The sequence below is a fragment of the Schistocerca piceifrons genome, chromosome X, assembly GCF_021461385.2.
Source record: "Schistocerca piceifrons isolate TAMUIC-IGC-003096 chromosome X, iqSchPice1.1, whole genome shotgun sequence".
NCBI lineage: Eukaryota > Metazoa > Arthropoda > Insecta > Orthoptera > Acrididae > Schistocerca > Schistocerca piceifrons.
Genome location: NC_060149.1, coordinates 782,273,358 through 782,300,684, shown reverse-complemented (window position 1 = coordinate 782,300,684; position 27,327 = coordinate 782,273,358). Strand labels below are relative to the sequence as shown.

The following is a 27,327-nucleotide window of genomic DNA, read 5'->3' as shown; positions in this document are numbered from 1 at the left end:
TATTGAGTATGAAATGCAGAGGATTGGCATTTTTTGTGGCGGATCACTCTATAACAGCAAAGCATTTTATACTATCCAGAGTGATGAGCAGAAGCTCGTGCTTTCAACAAAAGGTGAGGGAGTGCAGCACTGCTGCTGCAGCCTCTACAGGTTCGCAGGTAAGGGGCTCAGGTGAGCTCTGGTGCATGCATTGTTGGCAGGCAGAGTTTCTGCCAAGAAATCTGTTGCAAAAATGTTTTATTGGACAGAGCTATTGTACCCGGTGTGTCAAGAAGTGAAGTATATTGTAACTATACTGCCATTACACTGATATCTTAAGTATTATGATGAAAGGCACTATGAAAATGTAGGCAACGAGTGGTCTCGACTGCCAGATGTTGCCTCGAGATGACATGCAGTTTACCGCTAGACCATGGGTGTGGAAATTGCACAATAATTCTAACAGAAGACAAGACTTCCTCCAAAAACTGCCACAGCCTACAGTGTTGACAGACTGTGTAGGAAGCTGAGCTTGAGGTATTATTAGTGTGGCCACATTATTTTTAACATGTTGTGATTTGCATTGGCCTGGACTCTGCAGTGGCCAGCCAGGTTTTATGCCAAAGCGTATGCATATCTTTCTTCAGAGCATTGTGAAATTCTAGTGTGATATACTACGTGATCAAAAGTATCTGGACACCCCAGAAAACATACATTTTTCATATTAGGTGCATTGTGCTGCTGCCTACTGCCAGGTACTCCATATCAGCGACCTCAGTAGTCATTAGACATTGTGAGACAGCAGAATGGGGCGCTCTGCGGAACTCACGGACTTCAAGCATGATCAAGTGATTGGGTGTCACTTATATCATATGTCTGTACCTGAGATTTCCCCACTGCTTAACATCTCTAGGTCCACTGTTTCCAATGTGATAGTGAAGTGGAAATGTGAAGGAACATGTACAGCACAAAAGTGTACAGGCTGACCTCGTCTGTTGACTGACAAAGACCGCCGACTGTTGAAGAGGGTCATAATGTGTAGTAAGCAGACATCTGGCCAGACCATTGCACAGGAATTCCAAACAGCATCAGGATCCACTGAAAGTACTATGGCAGTTAGGCGGGAGGTGAGAAAACTTGGATTTCATGGTTGAGCAGCTGCCCATAAACCACATATCACGCCAGTAAATGCGAAACAACATCTTGCTTGGTGTAAGGAGCGTAAACATTGAGCAATTGAACAGTGGAAAAATGTTGTGTGGAGTGACGAATCACGATACACAGTGTGGCGATCTGATGGCAGGATGTGGGTATGGCAAATTCCCGGTGAAGGTTACCTACCAGCGTGTGTAGTGACAACAGTTATGGTGTGGTCATGTTTTTCATGGAAGGGGTATGCACCCCTTGTTGTTTTGCATGGCCCAATCACAGCATAGGCCTACATTGATGTTTTAAGCACCTTCTTGTTTCCCACTGTGAAGAGCAGTTTGAGGATGGCGATTGCATCTTTCAACACAATGGAGTACCTGTTCATAATGCAAGGCCTGTGGCAGAGTGGTTACACAATAGTAACATCCCTGTAATGGACTGGCCTGGACAGAGTCCTGACCTGAATCCTATAGAACACCTTCGGGATGTTTTGGAATGCTGACTTCGTGCCAGGCCTCACCGACAGACATCAATACCTCTCCTCAGTGCAGCACTCCATGAAGAATGGGCTGCCTTTCCCCAAGAAACCATCCAGCACCTGATTGAATGTATGCCTGCGAGAGTGGAAGCTGTCATCAAGGCTAAGGGTGGGACAGCACCATACTGAATTCCAGCATTACCAGTGGAAGGCACCACGCACTTGTAAGTCATTGTCAGCCAGGTGTCCGGAAATATTGATCACATAGTGTAGGTTTCTTACTGTTTATTAAAAGCTGATTATTCTGTGCACAGTTCCTAAGTTGTTTTGTGATAGTGTTTAATAATTGGGTTTATTCTTTCCCACTTTCCCCTTATAGTGGTATTGTGGCACCATCTGCAAATATAATAATTTTAAGAGGATCCACATTTAAGCTTAGATCATTAATGTACTAAAGGAACAGAAGTGGTCCCACTACAGTCCTTTGAGATACACCACATTTAATGGGATTATACTCTGAGAACTGTTCAGAAATGGTTTGAAGGTTTACACAGGGTGCCTGATGCTTACTATTTGCGTATGATTGTTCAGAGGGAACTGATATCCAACTGTTGGACACACCTTGAATACTGTACTTGTCAAGCTTTGAAAGCAAAATCAGAAGTTTTCGATAGGTTAGTAAATACTTGTGTTGATTCCTGTTTCATGTGTAACAGGCTTGGTAAAAATTCATGCACTCTTACATGATAGTTATTATTGACTTCTTCTTTCTTGATACATGTTGTTTGTTATGTAGAATTTTGTTTTCATGTATAAATTCCATCAATTTGCCTTGCCAAAACTTTTGTAATATTTTTGAAATGCAAGAGGAAATTGTGATAGACCTATAGTAATTTACATTCTGTCTCCCACCTTCATGGAATTATGTGGAGTTTTCAAAAGCAAAGGTGTGAAACAACACTGTGGGTTTACTTAAAGTCTTAATTAAAAATTAATCATCAGATGCCTGAGCACAACTGTCCCACTATTTCACAAGCTAAAGAATTCCCTGTTCCCAGAATTCCTGTGGCTGTGAAAGGAACAAGTCCTCCATTGTGTCATTCTGTGTGGTGCCAGAGTTGAAGTGCTTCACTTTGTGATATTTTTTTACTGGACCAAACACATGGAATCCACAGGGTGACATGTTCAGGCTGTAGGGCGAATGCTCAAAATGCTCCCACTTGAACTCGACCATTACACTTTGTGTGACATTGGAGACATGTTGACGGGTGCTATCATGGAGCAGAATCCCTCCCTCCATGAGGAACCAGGGCCGTTTGCTCTTGATAGACTTAGGTAGGCTATGGAGTGTCTCTCAGTACATGTTACTGTTAATGGTTTTTCCATGCTCAAGGAATTTAATGGGTATTGGACGTCAGATCTCGATAAAGACAGTGAGCATCACCGTGCCTACTCAGGGCGCAGCTTTGCATTATTTAGGGGGAGGTGACGACACACATTTCCACATCCCTAGATGTCTCACTATGTTATCCCAAAGCAGCATATGCAAATTTCAGCTGGTTTGGTTGTTACAACATTTTGTACCTTTTCATTTGAACAGTCCTTAGATGTTTCCAGTGCATCGGGAAAAGTACCTGCTTGAAATGATCAGTCATTTAAGTGTATAAGTAGTTCAACTAGATATGAACCACTTTTCTTTAAGATTGTTGCAGGGACAGCATCAGTGCCTGCATAGTTGGAATTTAGAAGTCCTTTTATTGGCTTTGCTACTTCAGATTGTGCGACAGTGCTGATGTACATGTGCTCATCAAATACTACCTTGCCCAATGTCCTTCAGATTCCAAATCCACTGCCTCATTCCTCATACATCTTACCAGCTATATCCTGGCACACTACTACTTCTCCTTTGTTGAGAAGGTGTATAAACAAATCTGCAGCACAACTATAGACACTTGCTTGGCATCCTCCTTTGCCAACCTTCTTATGGGGCATCTAGAGGAAGCCTTCATAGCCTCCTAAAACCCCATTGCTGATATCTTCATGATCTTGGACTCGAGGCTGAGACACATTACCTTCATTACGCTAAAACCTCAACACTTTCTCTCTGATTCGCTTCTCCTGGCTCTCCTTAACGCGACATGCTACCTTCCTGGACATTGGCATCCATCTGTCTAATGGCCCCATTCACACATCTGTCCCTATTAGACTTACTAACCCAAGTATGGGGGTTGCCAAGCTGGTTGGATTGTGTCATTGCGTAACATCACAAATTCATAGTCTTTTAGACCCTTGTGGTGGCATACCTTAGGTGCAGAATGAGGAAGGCAAAGTGGTACAGGAAAGTGGGAGATGTGGCGGTTTACTTGCAAAACAAAGTCGGGCAAGTCAGGAGGCATAGTTGATGATTCTTGGAATACAGTCAATGGGCAGGGAGAGTACATTGCGGTTCAAAATTTCGGCAACTGATGCCCCAGCATTGCATTTGTAGGCCATATACTCTCTCAGGAGTACCCATGCCAGTGCCTCTGTCCAGCTTCCGCTGTGGCACATGAGACTTTTTAAGGTGTGATACCACTGTTCAGTGAGCCCATTGCTCTGTGGATGATATTCTGTTTGAAATTGATGGGTGTCACCCATGTTGTGCAGCTCAAGGAAAAGACCCAATTCAAACTGCCAACCTTGGTTGGTTGTTATAGACATGAGGTAACTGATGCTTTGTCTGTGGATTCTGCTGTAATGTCCTAAAGTGATACAGCTTCTACCTACCAAGTGATGCAGTCGGACACTGACAGGATCTACCAATAGCCATTGGAGATAAGTAGTGGACCCAGGAGATAGACATGCACATTGTGAAAACGTCCTTTTTGGACTTGAAAGCGACCTAGGGTGGCTGAGTGTGGCATAATACCATGCTATTCTGTCACAGAATGTACACACATTTCCAGAGCTTACAATTCTTCTTCACACTAAGCCATACAAAGTGATTTTTCACTGTTGGGTACTTGGTTAAGTGGCAGAAGCTGTTTCGTAAAGTGGACAGCTCCATTGTTACGGCCCACAGAGGGGGCATGGCCCGTGACATCTGTGACAGAGTGCCCATTAGAAGTGTGAGTCAAAACACCATCATACAGATCAGGAACCAGTCAGAAGTTTCTAAGGAAGTCTCTGCTAAGTACTGGCTCACTAACATTTGCAACAATGGAGGTCATCAAAACCCAGGTCCAGCGTACAGGTCTTAGGTCCATAGTCAGATTATTGAGTCACTTGCCCTGCAAAGTTAGGTGGCTGAACCGGCAGGCTTTGGGGATGGAGAAGAGGGCAGCAAAGTACTTACTTCTAATCCAAAATCAACAAGAAAGCATTGGCCACTGATGCGATCGAGAATGAAGAGTATTTTTTTTTTTCTTGACTAGAGTGAGGCAGGAGAGAGCCAACATCATCATTCCAAGGGTTTAGGCAGCATAGATATCCACCGCAATTCAGTGCACCTCTTGTGAGCCATACCTTAAGTTTCAGTAGTTGCATGGTGGACAACAGTTGCAAGCGGTGTCACCAAATCGTGTATGGTACCAGTAGAAGTGCTTCTATGAAGGTGTGGCACAGTTGTTGGGTGGGGTGGTGTTTGTTGTGATGGTGCATACATCATCAGTCTGGCCAATCGTGGTGATGTCAGGGTTGGCAAAGGGCGGGTGAGATTGGCTCGGCTTGTGGTAGGTGAGAAGTTGACAAGATCGGCTTGAATCATAGTGGGCGAGAGGTTAGGAGAGATCAGCTTGTCTCATGGTAGGTAACAGGTTGGTTGTGCACCCATTGTGGTTCCAAATCACACTCAATGCCAGTGTTGTCTGCACTATTAACACATTGCGTATGTTGAATGTTGGAAAATAATCTCTACACAACTCTGATGTCTGTGTTGAGCAACCTTTGCTCATTGGCAGCCGTAACCAGTTGAACTTGCAGGAGAGGTTCGACAACCCCTAATGTCCATAATATGTGGTTGGGCATGAAGTGCAAATCTATTTTAGTGCGTAACCAATGCCATAATTTTGACAGAGTCATGTGCTTTAAATCTTCATTGGAAATTACGTGGTGTAACTGTTCTTCCAGAGTGTGGGTGAGATGGTGGAGAAGTGCAGCTTTAGCAGCCTTTGGATGACATCGCATGCAGAAAATATGTTCTCCACAATGCCAGACCACAGCCCTAGTTAAACTGTCCAAAAAGGTGGCAGCTTAAGATGAGTCCCTAGTCCAGTAGGTTGTTGTGGTAACGTGTAGAATAAGAACAGCAGTGCATTTTGACTCTATGTGTGGAAAGATGTGATGTGCAGCATGAAAGTTGGAAGACAATGCAGCCGCCTGCCTAAGGCACAGAGCAAATGGATTTGTGCATGGCATGGACGACACCTTAGCCAAAGTGAAAAATGTGATTCCGACCGGTTGCATTGGTGTGGCATGAAAGTAGCCCAGTTTGCGAATGGAGTGGAGTCCATTGTGAAATCAATGAGTAGGTTATCCAGAGCACTCCAATTTTCAGGGTTTGATCACTGTTGTGAAGTGTGTCATTATCACTTTTGGTAACTTGAGGTGTCTGGAGGATGCTATGTATAACGCCAGATACAGTAGCTCAAGAACTGCTCTCAAGATGCATGAAATGCACAGCACAATGGGAGACAATGGCAGCATTGTAGCTGTGCAATAGCTGTAGATGTTCTGAAATAAATGCAAACACAGTCATCGTGGGTCAGCAACATAGTATTCTAATACAGGTGGTACGTGGGATGTAGAATGTACGATAACACAATTTATATCTGAAGGAGAGTGCACTGTATTGTAGTTAAATCAGTACAACAGAGCTATGACTTCAGTGGTTGAAACCATTTGCCGAACAGTCTGTCTGAGATGCATGCGGTCTTGGTTGACTGCCAGTGATATTGATTGTTGTTGTGGAGTTCCCACATATGCCTTTAGATTCAATTCAGATTGCCAATAGTGTTGGATTTTCTTTCTTCTTTCTTGTTCCTGTTTGGATACCGATCCATAATTATTGCATGTATGATATTTTTAGCCTGTAAATTAGCGTGATGATATTTATGGAGTCATTTAAGGGAATAGGCTCTGATTGTGAAGTTATTTTGTTTTCCTTTTTCCATAATTGGTGCATTTGGAAGAGTGCCTAATATCTTTTTCCCTGGCCTGTTCAGGCACATCCTGTGGTTTGTATGCAACTCCCAACTGCAATTGTGCGGTTAAAGGCGCTGCAGTCTGGAACCGCAAGACCGCTACAGTCGCAGGTTCGAATCCTGCCTCAGGCATGGATGTTTGTGATGTCCTTAGGTTAGTTAGGTTTAACTAGTTCTAAGTTCTAGGGGACTAATGACCTCAGCAGTTGAGTCCCATAGTGCTCAGAGCCATTTGAACCAACTGCAATTATTTACTTCTGCAATGCGTTACATTAAAAAGCTTGCAAGTCTTTGTTAGTTTTAGGTTGTTTATTTGAGAGCCTCATTGACAGAGGACTGTGGCATTGAATCATGTCTGTCTGAAATATTCATAACAAATATGTTGGAATGATGAAGTGCTGCAAATTTCTCCTCGATTGTTTGTATAACAACATAATCTTCATTGCAACCTATGCTGTTAGTACCACCTATTATGAGCACATAAATGGTTTTTACATTTTCAGGATCATAGCCTGCTATGATTTCTTGAATTTTAGCACCACGTGTAACGATTCCACACACTTCAGCATTGCTAAAATTGCTTTTTACAATTTTGGCCATACCTCTCATATGACTGGCTGCAACAATAGGCACACATTTTGTGGCAGTTTTGTTACAATGTTCACATCTAATTGTTGAAAATTTACTTTTTTGCACATCAAATGTAACTTCTTTTTATAACTTCTGCTTCTTGACAGTGGAATGTTAGCCATGATCACTTTAACACTTGAATTGAGCTGTGGTTCTGAGACAGTCACTGGGATATTATTACTAGGAGAAAGGACATTAACAAGGGTTCCTCTTGTGATATTACTGCAACTGTACAAGTCTGTTTTGTTAAATCAGGAAACCACACAACAGTTGCTGAATGAACAATATTTTATATCATACACCAGTGTATGCAATAAAACATTTTTCATTCAGCAGCTGTTCATTTATTGTAGGTGACATTTTTGTACCTAATGCTTTGCACATATTATTTACTTTCTTCCATTCTGATGATCTATTGGCTCTGTCGTGCGACAGTTCACACATGTGTTGTTTTGATCTTAATGCATATATTTGTACATCAGGCTGTTATTTGATCTTCTTAGGCTGTTGATTACCTTTCTGACTGAATCAATGTAATTCATTTTAGCAGTAAAATTGAGTATCCTTATGAGTGTTGTATGGAATAAAATACTTGGGGTCACCATGTTGTTGTTGGACAAGAAATGAAGTGTTACTTGACTATGAAAGAAAATACTTTCCAGTTCTGCGCCCATATTTAACTTTTACGTAGGATATTCCAGATTTCTGGAAGAGAACTAGCTGAACCATTTCAAACAGGAAATGGTGGCTGTTCATGTTGTACCACTTGAAAACTTGAGTGTGATTCAGACATTGATAGGCTAACTAGGAAATTGATTATGCTTTGTTCGCACTTATGTTGTATTCATTCATTCAGTTATCATGTGGAACAGTGCCATAGGATTAAGTAAAATTGACCTAGATCATGACTTGTGGGGAAAGGGGAATGGTGTTAGGGTTACATTGGGTTGAAAAATTTCAGTGTGCAACCATTGCGGCGTATGATCTTGATCTCTCTTGCTTGCCTACATTGTTCTTACACTGATGTCATCTAGAGCAAATTAGTGCTAACCGGACTTGGAATTGCTAAAGGGAAATATTCATGGGCTGTCAATGCATTGTTAGCTACTGTGACTTGAAGTGGAAAGAACAGATTCACAAATCAAACTAAAGGTATTACTCTATTAATCCTCTATTGCTAAACCCTCATAAAATTTATGTTTGCAGTAGGGTATAAAACAGGACATTTTGTGCTGAATTTGGTATGTAACATACCATTGGAGAGCTAATAATGGCAATTAACTAGTGCATAACCTATAAATTTGGACTTACTGTGAATAAAAGGTGGAGTAGTAAACTTCACAATGGTTTAGTAGCAATGTAACATTCCCCCGTTTAGTGTTCTGTTGTTAATATACAATGCTGTGTTTCGCAGCCAAGCCCGCACAATGTCTGCCTCTCCCATATCGAAAACAGTTCTTCTTAATGAGTGCCAACATATGGCTCACTGGGCAGGTTTTAGTAGTAACCATTACAAACTGGAAGCTCTCCCAGCATTTACATTTTATACTAATATGTTGTTAAACAATACATTTGAACATGAATCTAAACAGATATTTAGTAAAAGGATTTTCCATGTATCCTTCCCAGTGGTAGCTGATTTCTAGTGACATTATTAGTTATAAAATTTGCAGTCTTATCATGTGAATTGTAGCGGCACTCTCACATTGTGAGCTATGCATGTTGAATAGTTCTCATGTTCTTTAGACGTGATGATAATTCATGCTATGTACTGCTCGACCTACTTGATTCCATTGTGTGAATTTACAGCTGATAACAGATCTCATTCTACCTAGTTATATTTACAGTCTCAATTATTTTATTAAGTTCAGAGGTCCAGGATAGCTGTATGATTGTCAAATCAGTACTAAAAAAAAGAACAACTGACAGTGTCAGGTACGTTGATGCTTTCAAACTGCTCAGTTCTGTTAGTGGTGTTCATATACCAACAAAGGTAAAAATGATAGGTCACAGTCTTAATCTTGGGATTTGTCACATTTCTCAGTTAGTTTTCAAAACATTTCAGGGTAAATTTTAATGTAAATGGTATTTTTTACATTGCATTTTGAGTGCCGTATTAAAAAAGTAGCTTATTTCATGTAATGTGTCAATGGAAATATATATTATGTAATATATTATGAAATATATATTATGTAATTGGATGGATACAAAAATGCTCTAACCAAGCAGTTGCAGGAGAACAAACCAATATAGATACTGAAATTTGCAACCTTTTGGAGCCCGTGCCTCCTTCTTCTGGCAGAAGGGTTTGGGGGGAAGGAAGAGGGATGAAGGAAAAGGACTGGTGAGGTGTAGGAAAGTACAAAATAGGGAGAGTTCAGAAAAGCAATAATCTCAGAAGTAGTGCTCAGCAACAGCAGGTTAATAAAACTCCATCAACTTATTAACATATAATAAATTTTGACAGCACCAGTGATAACAATGTTTCAGGGACAAAGTACTTCCAAATTGTAATCCAAAAATTATAACTTAATTTATAACTAATGAAAATGTACAAAAATTATGTACCAACATTTTATGTTTTGCAGATAGCTTGAAAATGATCGTGATGTCAAGATGAGTTCATAATCATAAGAAAAGCTGAAAAAATATTATTATGGCAGGATTAATGGTTAAAATTATTTAATGTCTTTACAAGGGATTTAAAACACAGCAGGCCTTGAGAAATAAGACACATTTGTGGCCGTCGATTTGCTTTGGATGAATGTGTGCACATCTGGGTAAAATCGTGGTTCTGCAGCCGACTGCAAGCGTTTTCCTGTGAAGGTGCTGACTGGCTTGTCTCACATTGGGATTAATATATTAACAGTTATGGCAATTAATTTTTAAATAAGAAACAGTTTACTGATTTTTTCCATCTGTCTATTTCTTATTTGACCACCACTTACAATAAGTATCTTATGTGAAGTACAAGGTGTTATTACAAAGAGAGCATACTACAATAGACTCTTTAAGGAAAAATAGTGTCAATACTCACACAGGCAGTGGTTCATTTAGATGACACTAGAATTCACACCCATTCAACAGTGAATAAATGCTGGCAAAGGACTGTGAGCAAGTAGTTTTGTCAGACGAAAGCGCTGATAACAGTTTAACTATCATTACACATTTATTGTGCAACAGCACTACACTTGTAATAACACTGCGGTGTGCACAGTTGCAATCTCCATTTAACTCTTTGTCAAAGACAAACATTACATAGGTGACCCACTGGCTGTTACTTCAGCTGGCTTTGTTGAGCATTTCTCACCTTTTTTGCATACTATCACTGGACAGATTACTTTGTTTCTATATCTATATCTTTATCTGTGTGTGGACTATTAACATCCATTTTAGCCTGGATATCCTGCATACCAGCATCCAAAATGCTGGATCCCTATTGTTTTATTTTTACAAACATCTGCACATTTTGAGCAATATGTTTAAAAGCCAATGCGTAGCCTCGTATAATTTGCATAGTTTTGTAGACGCTGCGTCATCTACATATTATACACATAAAGCGCACTCAGTTTTTTGTAGAATTTGGTACATGTTCACACCCGCCCTCCCCCTCAAACATGGTCAAGTATATTAGCAAGATTTTAACTTCTTTTTTTTAGGATCGGAGAAAGGTATATTCCATTTTAGAAAAGGAAGGAATTGAAATACCACGTTATGCTGTCCTGGATAGAGATTCCCCTGATCCAAAACGTAAGTTACTTTTATTATAGTAATTTCGGCATAACCCTTGTACTGTTAAGTTGTAGGATCATTAGTTAAAAGCATATTTTTGAGCCCGTCATTTTTTATGACAGAAGGGGTGTTGTTTGTTAAAATTTGGTAGTAGTGGTATGGAGAAATACCACTCTACACCTTAAAATGTAAGACTGATTTTTAACTTCATAAAATTTAATTATAACTGTCTTTCACTGTTTTTGTGCCCTAATAACTATTTAATTCTATGAAAGTGTGTTTTTCTTGTGTCTCAATCAAACATTTCCTCTTTGTGCTTGCTTGCCAGATCATGAACTTGTGGAATCTGAAGACCATGTTGAAGTTAATGGGATCATCTTCAATAAACCATTTGTTGAAAAGCCAGTTTCTGCTGAGGATCATAATATTTATATATATTATCCAACTTCAGCAGGGGGAGGAAGTCAAAGACTGTTCAGAAAGGTATGCAGTATCCATTTTCTCTTCTGAGACTTTTTGTAAGCAGTGGAGTATGTACAGCTTAAAAATAGTAATTTGTGACTGTCAGAGAACTTAGGAGGACTGAAATATAAACATAGCAATAGATAAATAAATCTCAAACTTAGTTAATTTTTCAATATGTATATTAAATTCTAAGATTTTCAGGTTTAATAATTTCTCTAAATAGAAAATAATATTACTTCCTTGTAGATTGGAAGCAGAAGCAGTGTATACTCTGCAGAATCAAGAGTCCGCAAGACAGGTTCATACATTTATGAAGACTTTATGCCAACTGATGGCACTGATGTGAAGGTGAGTTTTATAGATTATATACAAAACCCTTATTCCACTGGCTTGAAGGAAAAGTTACTTGTCTAGATGTTAATACATCTTCAGATTAACAATGTTGTTGTTGCTGTTGTTGTTGTTGTTGTGGTTTTCAGTCCGAAGATTGATTTGATGCAGCTCCCAATGCTACTTTATCTTCTGCAAACCTCTTGATCCCCAAATGACTACTGCAACGTACTTCATCTCTTCGGCTACCTCTACAGTTTTTGCTTCCCGGCCCACTTCCTCCAGTACTAAATTGGTCTTGCTTGATGTCTCGGAATGTGGCCTATCAACTGATCCATTCTTCAGGGTGTAGACGACCCATGACAACCGGAAGGTCCGGGGAAAACCCGGGAATTTTTTCATCCGGGAGAAAATCGGGAAAAAACCGGGAATTTTTTAGAATTCCGGGTATTTTTCATTGTTTTAGTTTTCAGTTAAATTTTTGTAACATTGACTGGTAAGAACCAATACTCTAACAAAGGATATTACTGTATCTCGCTACCGCAGAATAATACTGCAGCAATAAAACATGAAAGAGAGAAAAAAACGAAAATAAAACGAAGTTGCCAAGGAAATGCGCCATATACAGCAACAAATCACAGTGCTCACACAAGCGTTTGCCAACAGCAAAGTGTGTCAACGGCTTTAGGAAGACTATGCATTGCTTCGCAAGAGCAAATTGCCCCCGATGAGCGTGACGTCACAATTGTTTACATTATATTCGTTTGAGCTGTTGCCAGCGGGCTCATGCGCATGCGCTTGCGCAATTGAGTCGCGTATGAGTAGCAAGTACCTTCTCCCACTTCTGGCTAAAGAAGTGTTGCTGTATAAGCAGTAGCAGCAAGCAGCCAGATGCTACCTACCAGGAAAAATTTTACTGGCGCGCCCAAGCTGCCAGATCCACGCATGCGCAACAGACCCAGGCGGCAATTTTTGGGTGGCCGGGTTCTTGAGGAAAAAAGCCCTTTTTCACAGTTTCGGTGCCGGGGGGGAGGGGGGATGCAAATTAGCTAATATTCTTGAGGAATAAACCTTTTTTTCACAAAGCTCCTAGCATCTAGCGCACGTTGGTCTATCGACTATTCATATGATTTTGAAACGCATCCCTGGGTTCTTGAACATTTTTCAACACATTCTAAGTTGATTTCTGAATGTATCATAAATTGAGTTTTGAATGCGTGCGTACTTTACATGATGTTTCTGCCAGGAGAATCACCGTCGCATCTAGAAATAAACTTTCCTCCAAACAAAAGGGGACGGGGCTATGCGAGCTGAGCGGAATAAAACCGAACGGGTGAATGCCAATCGCTGTTTATTTATGTTGTTGACTGAGTTTGTGAATGATCAGCGTTGTTCTAATTACTAACGAAAGCCATAGGTTCAGACTACTAGAGTGGAAATAAACGATTAGCACGAATAACAGGTAAGAAAGATTACGTGTTATCTTCTCGGTATATCCAAGAAAATAAAATTTTCGCAAAGTTTTTGGCCAGGCCGTTACACTAGTAAGTGCCAGTTGTACAGTCCCGGCTAGCATGCGCGTAAGTTCTGTTGTGGGAGTAGCGCGGAAAACGCGTTGTACGAACACGTAATAACGCCTAACCGGAGAATAAGCGCGAGATAACTAACCCGGTAACTGTGGCAGGGTTAGTGAAGTTAACCGGAGAATTAGTTTTGACCCTGGCAGAAATAGTTACAGAATTAGTGATGACAAGATTGTTTGTTAGAACGGGGAAGGAGAAGAAATGGGGAAATCACACAAATTATGGAAGAATATGACAATTCGAAATTTATAGAAAAATTTCGTACCACTACTTTTCGATCTCATGCTTGAGAAGCTGGCGCCTATGAATAAAATATGAAAATATTTCCTAACATAATCCTTTTTGCTTCTAATAGGCTTTGGCATTTTATATTGGTACTTCGTGAATTATATGACCATTTGTTCCAAAACAGTTTCGTTTATTTGGTGTGTATTACAATGGCTGCAATGTTAGACAGGCCTATTTCGTTTTATCTAGCGGGCAGTGACAAAATACACGTAATCAGCTCGAGAAATCACACCAGGCCTGGGTACTATTTGTATTAACAGCTTTTTCAATATTAGACAGCATTTCGTTTTTTCATGTAGCAGAACGTTTGACGAACATTGATGAGGTAATAGATTCTTTCCCAGAAAGAAAAGCACGCCATGTAAAGCTGTAGCAAGTTTAGAGAGAAAAAAATGCTAGGACGTAAGGTTTGAAGAAATGTGCATTGTCTTGCTTGTGTCTTGCCTTTACTGGTTTAATGTATCCTATATTTAATATGTCACACAAAAGTTATTAGCTAATAGGCAATAAATACTGCCAATTTCTGCGGAGTTCTTATTCTGTTGGTTACAAATAATCCCATCCAGTATTAATTGCGATGTTTTTTTTTTTTAAAAAGAGGGTCAGTATGTCAAACCGGCCGACTGGGAACAGGCGAGGCACCACGAGACGTTTTAATTTCCACTGTCCTAAGCATATTTTGATGGCATTCATTACAAAATAAACACGTTTGAATTCGACAGAACGAAATACAGTGACGTGCGATAGAAGAATGCTGTGTGAAGGGGCGTGGCACTGCAGTTTGGAACACTCAGGACCAAATAACATGGCTTAAATTTCTTCGAAGACATATATTTCATGTATGAGACTCTTCAGAGATATGTGCGATACAAAATGAACATTTTTTTGAGAAGTCGATTTAATTTTTGGCGTCCTTAAACTCAAACGCTGTAGGGATGGGGCGGGGGGCACTATCTAGTATGGCCACGGTTCGGAAATACCGTAGATCTGGGACTGATTCACAGAGCAGTCTGAGTTGTGGTGCGAAGGTGGGTAGTCCCGTGACCCGTGTTTACGTTTAGTGATTTTGCTGTTTCCTCTTCGTTTATTGATCTCGCGTCAAATGGAAACAAGACGGATTTCTGTAGCCGGGAGCTATCAAGTGAATTAAAATACATTCACATAATTGCGGAAGGCTAGAATAAGTTATTAATTTAAGATTTTATTTTGTTTCCACCTTTCTCATAGTCAAGCATTATTCACCTTGCAGGACAGTGAAGTAATTTTTGTCCGTTTGCTAAAGAAATTTGGCTTTTATTAATCTTTCCCGCTGAGGGCAGTCCATTTATTTGAAACGAAGTGATTCATTCCGGTACTCCAAGAAAATTTACATCCGAATCTGGACATACGAGTGTGCACTTTAAGTCGAATCGTGCATTTTAGTATGGTTCTCGAAATTCCGCTGCTCTGTGAGTATCCTCTGATGTCTTGTTTCCTTTATGACATAATGTAAGATATTTTAATGTTTTACACGTACGTACATACGGGTTTCCTGCGTCATCGTAGCTGCGCAGGCGCGGTTGACGCCCGTTATCAGGCGCTGTCTGGCAACTGCTGAAACGAATCTATTTCTAACAGGTCACAGGAAAATATTGCGAATGGTGGTTTGAAAAGTGTTACTTGCAAAGTAAATTTCTTTTACGCAAGATGAACTATGTGGGAGAATGTACGATGAATTTCTTAAATCACAGAGAGCTTGACTCTCTTTTTTTTAAAAAAAAAAAAAAAAAACTCTTTGAGGACGACCGTTTAGAAAAATTTCGAGCCCAGAAGATCAGACATTTATGTCGCTGTTAAAAATTTTACTGGCACATTTGTTTGATGTATCTTAAAATGTAACACGCGTAAAAAGATCAACATTATGTTTGAAAGCTTAGATTCTCTTTAAAGTTGATTAATCTTCGAGGCCAATATGATATGTGAAAGCTATGCTTTTCGTGTAGCAACGCTATGTATATTAATTTAAACCATTAACTTTTCCTATTTGTGTAGCTGCGCTACTTGACAGTGATTTTGCTATTGGCTGACTACATCACGTGTTTTATGCACTGAATATCCACCACCGTTGGCAGCCAAAATCATGTGACATGAGCTTTGACTGGCTTACAAAAGCGCATCGCAATCTCAATTTCAATGCTTCGGTAAGTAACATGAGGTGTTTGGTGGAATTGGTAACACGAAAATATGCAGCGTACGTGTTGCTGCGCATCATAGATCTTTCCAAAACGTGTTTTTTTCACTAAGTTTCGTTTTGTAAAGTGCTGGGAAATTCTACCCTGGCGTATAAAACCATAACGATTCAATGGATTGATAAGTTGTACAGTTCCGAGGAAAAGTATACTATCACTTAACACGGAAAAAGTGTATTTTCACCCGGGAGAAAGTGTATTTTTAACTGGGAAATCCGGGGAAAACCCTGGGAATAATTTTCCTTGGCTGCGTAAGACGGTGCATAAATGTTTCCCTTGAAGCAGGACATGGGCAGTTTCTTTCCCAACCTCGTCCAGTCGACCATTTACTCCTTCAGCAGTGACTAGATCATCAATGGTTCATTAAACCCTAATCATCCTTAACAAGGTAACAAGTCTTCTTACCTGCCCAACTTACCAAAATAGAAGTTATTGTATCTCGAAGTGTTCTGCTATCTTACTTCTTCTGAGGCACAAATTGCTTACCTAGTACTTGGGGGGTACCACAGTCATCTGCCCTAGATATTCAATAGAAGTGGGGGAGTGGGAGGGCAAAGCACATACCTCAGCACTGTTTCTAGGTCACGTTCTGCTACTGATGATGATACAAACTTTAAGGGAGAAGGTTAAATGTATCAATTTGAGGTAAGGGACTCTGGTCCAGAAATAACCAAATAGAAAGTAATAAGTGAAAATGTGGTGTGCGTGCTGTAAGACCTTCGGTACACACACCATCAGATTATTTGACTTGTCGCTCTAACGAAGTAGGCGAGTGTCAGCAATATGTCTCGTGGTCTTATCGTGGCGTGTTTATTTTCTGCCGTTAGGTCAGACGATAGAAATGCCACTTGCACGCTTAGAGTATCAGATTAAAGGTGACCAACTTTAAACAAAACTTGATTAATTTTCACACACATTTATTAAAATAATAAAAAGCATAGATATTACGTAACTTGATTCTGGATGCTGTTTACAATTGACAATCTGAAGTTCCTTTGGTGTTGGTATGTTAATCTTATTCTCACATATCTCTGATACTTGACAAAGTGTCCATACATTTCTCTTCATGGCTATGTACAGGAATATGATAATCTTCTTAGGTGCAGACTGAAACTTGACTATAGACTGGTACAGACTAATGCAGACTGGTACAGAGTAATGCAGACAAATGCAGACTGGTGCAGACTGACTAATCGGAGGTCTGTACACTCATTATAATACCTCCGCATTCAGGTATCTCTGCGCGAGTGTGATCTGCGAGAAGAAAAGGTTCTATGTTAGCAGGAATCTCATTGGCTGCATGACATATTAATACGCGGATCGGCGGAAGCAGAATTTGGTCCGTGTCTAAGACAGCGCCATCTCGTAGTGCAGAGACAGACGAGTGCTGCGCTTGTGCTGTTGTGCTTAACGGGGCGCGCTCTATTGGGAAAGTTGTGTACGCGCTGACTACGCAGAACTATGTACACAACAGAAAATCATTCTGATATGTCTGACAGTAGACATCTTCTACTGCAAGCTGTTTGCTTCCCATATTTTGGAAGGAAGTAGAATGGACGAAAAGAAGAAAAAAATTGTCTAGTAAACATGGTCTCTAAAACACACATTTTAGAAACTATGAGCACTTGTTCGTTAGAAGAGACGTGTTTTCTGTAGCAAAAATGATCAAGTGCTCATAACTCTTATGGTATGCTGTTTAGAGCCTATGTTTACTGTATATTTCTTTCTTGTTTTAGTCCATACTACCTCCTCCTAATATATGGGAAGCAAATACCTCAGTAAAATGTGTCCACTGTCATAGATGTTAAAATGATTATCACTTATGATTTTCAACTCGGTTGATTGTGGACTGGTGTTTCTTATCTCAAATTGATACATTTACCCCCCTCCGTCACCCACGGGAGTTTGTAACATCATCACGGAATCACCCTGAATATTTCCATCCTCACAGACACTGTTTTCTCCTAAGGAAGGGGGGGTTACATTCAACATCCCATTGACGAGATCATGAGATGGGGGATGAACTTGGATAGGGAGGGAGGATGGGGAACAAAATAGACAATATTGTTCTCAAAGGAGCTATCCTGATATTTACCTGATATTACAGAAACTACAAGAAACCTACAGTCACACATTGTGATGCTGATGACTAATTTCATGCAGATTTGTTCCCCCCCCTCCCCCCCCCCCCCCCCACACACACACACATTATTACATTATGTAATTGTGTCTAAAATAAAAGATGTGTACAGACGCAATTAACAGTTCTCCAGAAAAAAAAAAACAAAACTGAAAGATAGACTGTTAAGCTCTTGGGATAGGCTCATGCTTTTGTGACAGGTTTTATTGTTTAAAAAAATCCATTTACATTTTATTTTATGTGTGACTTTATTCATACACGAAGGCAGATCGGCAAGAATCGGAGAACGTTTAGTTGTAGTGGAAGGAGAAGTGTTTGGCAGACTTTGTTGCTTTACTGTGACAAGTTAACAGTCATTGAGCTAGATATGTGCTTTTGAACTACTCTGTTGTTTATGAATTTGTGTTCTGACAGTGTTTGCTGTTACCTTTGAGAATGCTTCATTTCAGTGACAACTCTGCTGGAACCAGGGTAGAATTCCATTCAAAATTAGGAGCTCTGTTGATAAAGTCTGTAAGGCATCCAACAGTGAAGTTACCCACATTAAAAGCTTTTCAGTGATGATAGGCTATTTATCCCATCCATACAAAGTAGGCCTTCATGTCAACAACTGATATTCGAACCCAGCTATGTTTCAGCTGGTTTCACAACCATGGACCCACGACAAATGGTACTGCATGTAGAAGCAGGTGAGACATATCAAAACTGCAGGTGTCTATAAATCAAGAAAGTGTGAAATGATAGGCCACTTGACAGACAATTGGTGCAATACAGAAGTGTGATTGTTGACCATATCCAGCACTATAGATATGCCAAGGTGGAAGGGGAATACAAGAAGCCCAATGAAAAACAAAATCAAGGAAGCATAAGAGTATAGGGTAGTTGACCTCCCTGCCTTGCTACTGAGCTCAGTTAGATTAGTAAATAGTACTGTGGAGTGGTACGAAAAGTTTTTCACATTTGGAGCCAGTCCAGGAAGAGAACGTGTAGAAAACAGGGCACTTATACACAGTTTACACTTATACCGCGTACAAGACCATCAGTTTATTGGTATTTGTCTTAAAGATGTACAGTCAATGAATATGCATCTTTTAAAAAACTGGTACAATGAGAAATATCACTGTAGAAAATGACAGGCATATGCCAATGAACAGATAAGAGTCCAGACACATTTCCTGAGAAATGGGTGACATTTTGTGTGGCGGTAGCAATGTGCCATCATATTGTTGAAGAGATTGTGGGAAGAGTTCTTGAACTTCACCAACTATTCTGCTGAATTAGTAAAAGACAATTTCAGAGAGAAAAAGCCTATGTTGGAATGTACAGAGGAAATGTTCAGACCAGCCTGTGAAACAGCTCACGCAATGACAGCATATTTCTAGATATGAACCAGCTTTTTGTCGCCACAGAGCCATTGCTGAGAGGGAGTTTATTGTCATGAGCTTTGAAACTGTCCATTGTATACATTACAGTTGAACCTGATGTTATCTGCAGTTGAAGGTATGACACATGGACACAATAAGGCCAGTTCTAGTACAGGTAGAGCCTGTTATAAACGGATTCATGGCCCAGCACTTATATTCTATTTATGTAGATGCCACTCCTGTCTTGGTGTCATCCTAGAGAGCATGCTACTGGCTGACAGTCTCACAGCCCTCTCTGCTCTTCTGTTCTTCGTCATCATGCCAGCATTTGTCATTATGCCAGAACATTCGTCCCCCCTAAAGCGATGGGACCAATGTCATGTAGGGAGCATGACAACAGCAGGGGAGGCAGGAGTGTGGAAACTTTGCTGGACCGGAAACTGTGGCTGCAGGGTACGTGTCCACCTCCTGAGGCCAATAACCAGATGTAGAAGGCATCGGGTGTTGCGGTTTGGGTGGGTCCAGCTCCATCGGTAGAACGAGAGGAGGTGGGGGGAGGCGAAGGTTTCGTCTCCATGGGGTCATCCCGCGGCATTGTGACGACACCCTCTGGCAGGTGCTGTGGCTGTGGTATACTAAAGATCTGTGAATCTGGGGGAAGAGACACAGAAGGATCACCATGCACATGACAGTGGCAAATTTGATTGTGATGTTGGCACTGCAAGCCATCTGGACCTGAAATGAGACACATGCAAGGCCAAGTCAACGGATGATCTTGCTTCGCACCCACCATCTGCTGCTGTAAAACGTAATATCATGTGGCGCAAAATGATACTTGTGGCTTTCCGTTGGTGCTGGATTCTGAGGAGGGGGGAGCAGGTGGAGCAGTGTCCGATGGTGGTGGCCGTGAAGCAATTCTGCCGGTGATGGTCCATCTCATGCGTGCGAACTATAGGTGAGAAACAGTTGCCATGCTGATCCCTGGTGTGTTCGGAGTGAAGTTTGGCTATCTGCTGCTTGAAGGTTCTGACAAAATGTTCTGCTTTGCCATTTCACTGCGTACGGAATGGTGCACTAGTTAGATGCTGTATGCCATTGCATTCACAGAATGTTTCAAATTCATTTGACATGAACTGAGGACCATTGTCCGACACTATGACTTCAGGTAAACCTTCGAGGCAAAAAATAGAGGACAACACCTGAATTGTGCTGTGTGACATTGTCGAGTTCATTGGCACAGCAAAAGGAAATTTGCTACATGAGTCAATCATAATCAACCAACGAGTGTTCCTAAAAGGTGGTGATTGCAACTTAGGCCAAGCAGAGAACTTTTGTGGTAGAGTGGACTGATTTGCCGCACATGTGTGACAGTGTGCCATCATCTGTTTTATTTGGGTGTCCATACACTACCAAGTACAGTGTCGATGCACTAACTGTTTCATACGAACAATCCCCCAGTGTCCTTGGTGAAGTAACTGCTGCAATTCATTTTGGGATCAGCACACGTGACTGTCCACTGTCATTTTGAACAAGAATCGCACCTTTCTGTGCGGCAAGGCTATGCTAACGTGCAAAGTATCAGTGCACTACAAAGTTCTTTACGGTATGCAAGGAACGAGGCCAACGGTGCAAATTATGTTAGCAAAATGTTCATATCTGAATAATCTCCATTATTACTTGTTGGGAATGTTTTTAATTCTTCAATAAAACAAATCTGCCTGTATAGCTTCACATGTTAGCATGCGACATCTGGGGTTTGTGGAGGTATGTTGCCCCTGCACTGAATACATCACCAAGCGAGGTGTCACAGTGGTTAGCATGGTGGACTCTCATTATGGAGGATGATGGTTCAAACCCACATCCAGCCATCCTGATTTAACGTTTCAATTTCTTCCCTATATTGCTTTAGCTAAATGCCAGCATGGCCGACTTCCTTCCATCTCCTTCCCTAATCCGATGGGACCAATTACCTCACTGTTTGGCTCCCTCCCACAAATCAACCAACCAACCGAATACATGTGGCAGATTAATTGTGAGGGCCTGTGTGTTGGCCAGCTGAGGTGTGTTTTTTAGACAATTTCCCACAACCGAAAAAAGGATACTGGGCTGTTACCTACATCTTGCATTGCAGTTGTATTGCTTAACAATTATGTTTAACGTACCTACAGCTTTGCAGTGTATTGGATATCTACCTTTTCAGATTTTACAGCTTTTCGAAACAAGTAAGCAGTTCACTTGCTTTGTTAGAATATCCCTTGATGAAAGTCTAATTTTTTTTCATGGTACATCCTCATAAATTTAGTGTGAGTGCTTTGTTTAATGACTTTGTTCTAAATTACCTTCCTGAACCTTGAATCTGTCCGAACAAAACATGTCCCACTGACTTCAGTAACCATGTGGAACTAGCCGTGTGTGAGGGTGGTTGCTCTCAGTGTATGGTAGAAGAATTTTTTTGTGTGAAAAACATATTTGGTTTGGGATTCATTTCTTCGATAACCTTTGCTGATTATTATTATTATTATTATTATTATTATTATTATTATTGTTGTTGTTGTTGTTGTTGTTGTTGTTGTTTAAGCTGCACAGAAGTTGAACAAAATAATTATAATACACCAAAGAAATGACCCAAAACTATTTAGCTACAAGTACTTTGTGAATCATTTGAACCAAGATTATGATCAGGTGTATTTTGTCAATCCTTATGGTAATCTGCTATTGTCATGAAGGTTATTGAAGAATGAGTAAGAACAGAGAGGACATTTTATACCGCTGTCCACCTATATTTGGAGATAGGGATCAATCCATCCATGATTCTACTCTGACTACACTGTTCAGAATTTTAATTGTGAATGTAGTTAACTCCATGCATTGAAACATCACTTGTGCCTTTTAAGTAAGTTCTTTTAACAGATAATATTTGTAAACAGATTTTGCCATTTTGCTGTAACAGTGGAAAAGGAATTGATTTATTATTAATGTTTCTTTTTTTGTTCACTTAGGTGTATACTGTTGGCCCTGACTATGCCCATGCAGAAGCACGTAAATCCCCAGCTTTGGATGGCAAAGTTGAACGTGACAGTGAAGGAAAGGAAATTAGATATCCTGTGATATTAAGCAATGCAGAGAAGCTGATATCAAGAAAAGTTTGTTTGGCATTCAAACAGACTGTGTGTGGATTTGATTTGCTGAGGTATACCACAAGTTTATCATTATAAAGCAAGTAATTTAGCATACATCCAAGCATTACTGCATATTTATTATGTGATACTTTTATATAAAACATTTCTTAGTGTGTCTTATGTTCCACCTTTTTCACTCTTCTGTGAACAAGTTAACTGTCAGTAGGATACTACTACAGCAATCGGAAAAAATATTTCCCTAATAATTCTCTCATGATACTGATTAGACACAGCCTTTCCATCTTTCTCCATTTTGATAGGACCTGAAATTAAATAAAATTTTCACTGTGATATACAGATGGAACCATATTCCAATATCTTTGTTAGAAATGAGTGAATGTTTGTGTATCAGTTGTAATGAGATAAGAACACAAGGGGAACACACATTCTGTAGCCACAAGATAGAAATATTGAGAAGATTCTTTACCCACCTGTGTTGGAGCAGTCTGCTTGTGTAATTTATGCTGAAACTTTTCAGGTTATCATAGAGGTCTCAGTGTGATTATGTTTACATTTTAAGGAAAATTACCAGTCAGTAAATAATGATGAATTCCATAGCTTCATCTAGAAGTGTTTGAAAGTTGAATATCCTAACCTTTCATAATCAGTAGTGAAAATGAATTTTTTTTTTAATATCCATTATTCAAGAGAGAATTTGGTCACCTGTTGCTAACTAGAAACATTACAATTAATGATGTGCAGAGTAATAATTTAGAAGTAGAAGAAGTACCTATGAGCTGCTTGAGCACAGTGTCAGGAACACAGTTAATTATAACAGGCTGGTTAGTAGACTGTATAATTTCTTCCACTAAAATAAAAGGGTAGACTGTAAAAGGAAAAAGGGGGCTGTTTCAACATATTTTGCTGGTGCTTTAAGGTTGCAAAATCACCACAGAAGTTTTGAGTATGTTTCTCATTCCTTTTCATTCCTGAATTACTGTTCATACGGTCAGTCAGTTGAACTGGAAAACGGTGGCATAGAGATACTTGTGCACAGTACTACAAAGCACTAAATCTTAAACTGAAATCAGCACACCTGGACCTACAGAATTCGTATAGGTTCATACATGTGTGTGTGTGTGTGTGTGTGTGTGTGTGTGTGTGTGTGTGTGTGTGGTGAAACTGGTATCACATCTAGCTTTTATTTGAAGTATTAGTTGAATAACATAATGTGAACTTCAGAAGGGAAGGACAGTGTTTTAAATGAGGAGAAAATTGAATTTATTACCAAGGACAGTGTTTTAAATAAAGAGAAAATTGTATTTCTTACCAATACATAGATCTTCACAGAATTCTGTAAAGTTTCCAAACAGTTTACATCACATTTTCCTAACTGGAATGCCAGCCAATATCCCACTATAATTTTCAACTCTTCATTTTCCTTACTTCACCAGAATAATTGAAATGCAAGAACATAATGAAAGAGGATGGAGGCATTGTGATAGCTCAGAACTTGATTCAAAATTTAAATATGTGGACACTTGCTAGGAGCAAGTGTTAAAATTCACACTTAGGTTCAGCACCAGTGATTAAGTGGGTAAAACAAAATAAGCTTACTGTATGTAGATGTTGTCAGAAAACATATGCAGTCTCTAGTTTCATATGCACTGTGCATGCCATTTATTTCTGAAAATTCATTTCAAAGGCCACAGACTGTAAGGTGGTAATTTCTATGCTTTAGCCTAGCATCCAGTAAACAGTCACACTGGATGTAGCACAGTTTCTAAACTTCTTACAGTGAACCTCCAAATCTACTCCTCAATACATTGTATTCCATTTTCTTACTTTTCCTTCACTTGTAGTAGTAGATCTCTATCTTGAAGCTTTCAGGACATATTGCAGTCTTGTGTGAAATCTAATTACTGACTGGACTTTGCTAGCTGCAGGATTGGTTTAGTACATTCACTTTCTCATGAAAGCAAACAGTACCACTATAAGAATTAAAAATCTGAGTGTACAATGAGGCAATTGGTGTTACTGAACATGTGGGATCTGATCATTGTTGCCATTTTATCTTTATAACAAGGAAACTTTTTTTTGTTGGTAGTGCTTAACAAATTTTGTTTTGAAGGTGCAAATTATATTAATTTTCCTTTTCATATTGCCCCCTGTGGTGTCAGGGGCTAGAATAGACCTGCAGCCCTTCCTTGCCTATCATAAGAGGCGACTAATAGGAGTCTTTTTTTATTTGTTCAAGCTCTTTACCTTGGTCTTGTGATTGTTCTTCAGACTTTTGAACATTTTTGCTCTTTTCACTTTTTTAATGCTTTTTCCTCCTCATCTTGTCTGGCATTTTAAATTCTGGTCCCCTTTTTGGGTTTGACCTCCACTTCCCAAATTTTACTGAAGTTTGGGCTAAATATCAGTTTGGGGAGGCTGCAGCAATAGAGAAGATGGGACATGGATCTTTGCTGATCAAACCATCCCAAGCCAACCAATCACAGGCACTTCAGGCCTGTGTCAAGTTAGGAGATATACCAGTCACAATTTCTCCTCATAACAAGCTCAATAGAATTCAACATGCTATCTTCCATTGGGACCTAATGCTACAAATTGATGAAGAGCTGCATTCCAAGCTGGCATGGCATGGAGTCCATTTTGTTTTCCACATCCAGAAGAGACCCAAGGGTAATAGAGCAGAAGCTGGAGCTTTTATGCTAGCCTTTGACTGCAACATTTTACCAGAGAAGGTTCAGATCATGGTTTACAGGTGTGATGCCAGGCCTTACTTTCCTCCTCTGATGCGATGTTTTAAGTGCCAAATGGTTGGACACATGTCTTCCTACTGTTCTAATGATGGTGTCTGTAGGGCCTGTGGATGGGCATCCCACGAGGGCAGCCCTTGTGACTAACCGTCTCAATGTGTCAACTGTCCAGAACCGCACTCTCCTCGTTCCCTGCAATGCTCAATGTTTAAGAGGGAGAAGGAAATTCAAGGGTATAAAATGCTTGACTGCCTATTTTCACAAGCTACAAGGAAAAAAGTTTGAAAGACTTCATTCAACTAATATGGTCTCCAATTTTGTGACTGTCATGTCACAGTCCACACTTCACACAGCGACAAGGGCTCATGTGATACCTTGTGGTCCTGGTCATATTCCAGGGCCTGCCTCACAGTTGGAGGAGGGAACGTGAGCTCCATCGTCCCCTATACCTATAGCACCGGTCACTACCACATCATCGGTGCGGCCAGAGATGCCTAATCATCCTCTGGCATCAGGGATGAGGTCACCTATCAAGGTGGCCACATCTCGGGACGAGGACCAGCAGCCACAGGCTGTGGCCTGAATAAAAGTACAGTCCTCTTCTCTCCTGGAAGATAAAATGGGGAAATCTTCACAGAAATCAAAGTCTCAGAAGGATAAGCAGAAAGATGAGCTACTTTCTGAGTCTTCAGATGTTCTGCTCCCCTGCCCTGCAGCAGTCAAGCCTATTCAGAATTGGACGTCTGCCTACTCAACACTGGAGCTGCAACCCATTTCAGTGTGGCCCACGGAACGTTTTCAGCTATTGATCTCACTATTTGCAGCTCGAGTATCTTCCCCCTCATTCAGTGGTACGTCCATGGTGACCTCCGTGAGAGCTACCATTTTCCTATCATTCTGTCCTCCTCCATTCACAGACATCTAGAACATGCTCCACATTTGTTGCTTCCGAAAGTTAATTGGCAGGCTTTCTCCTCTACAGCCACTTTTGCAGTCTGTCGTGTGACAGATATTGACAGATTGGTACAGGATACTATCAATACTATTACTCACACTGCAGCAGCAACGATACACTACAACTCCAGCTCATCCTGTCGAGTGGTGGAATATATAGCCACAGCTATCAGGAGGTGCTGCAGGATACTTCACTGACACACATGCCATCCCTCTATCAATAATTTAATAGCATTCAAGAGACTCCAGGTGAAAGCACAGTTTTAATAAAGAAAAGGAAGCAGGAGTGTTGGGAGCAGTATGTCTGAACTCTGTGATCCTATACCCTGTTGTCCCAAGTATGGACTAACTTCTCTGCATTTGTGGCCAACCACCACCCACAGTGCTTCCTGGCATCCTTGTCAATGGTAACATCTGCACTGATCCTGTGGTACGTGATGAAGGTTTTACGGCACACTTTGCTGAAATATCCACTTGCAGTAATTACCATCCTCATTTCCTGACGCAGGAACACTTTATTGAATGCCGCGTGCTATCATTCCATGCACATGGTTCTCTATCATACATTGTCCCTTTTTGTGAATGGAAGCTTCACAGAGCTTTGGCAGAGCATCGAGATATGGCCGCTGGACGTGACAAAATACACAACCAAATGCTCAAATGTTTTCATGCCAACAGCGTGAAACATACCTGGTGGCACCACATCCTACCTACACTGCATGAGTGAGGTTTCTGGGGTAGTTTACCCATTTTTGTCCACAATTTCCTACCTCTCTGATTTATTTATTTATTTATTTTTTTTCATCTGTCAGCACCCAATATATACCGGAAACTGGAGACCCTTGGGGATCGGTTCTGAGCATAGCTCTGTTCGCTATTGTCATCAGTGGTATCGTAAATGCAGTGGGCCCCACAGTCTCTGTGTCACTGTACATGGATTATA

General features: G+C 40.4%; 1 protein-coding gene across 5 annotated transcripts in view; it reads left to right on the top strand.

The window, feature by feature from the left end:
* The window catches only part of LOC124722134 (inositol hexakisphosphate and diphosphoinositol-pentakisphosphate kinase), a 577,166-nt gene that overhangs the window by 256,169 nt on the left and 293,670 nt on the right, over window positions 1-27,327 (top strand). For all 5 annotated transcript variants that reach the window (XM_047247339.1, XM_047247338.1, XM_047247341.1 and 2 more), the window contains exons 5-8: window positions 11,076-11,166; window positions 11,477-11,631; window positions 11,860-11,961; window positions 22,546-22,736. In XM_047247339.1, coding sequence (XP_047103295.1) covers window positions 11,076-11,166; window positions 11,477-11,631; window positions 11,860-11,961; window positions 22,546-22,736 — 539 coding nt within the window. The remainder of the gene's footprint in view (window positions 1-11,075; window positions 11,167-11,476; window positions 11,632-11,859; window positions 11,962-22,545; window positions 22,737-27,327) is intronic.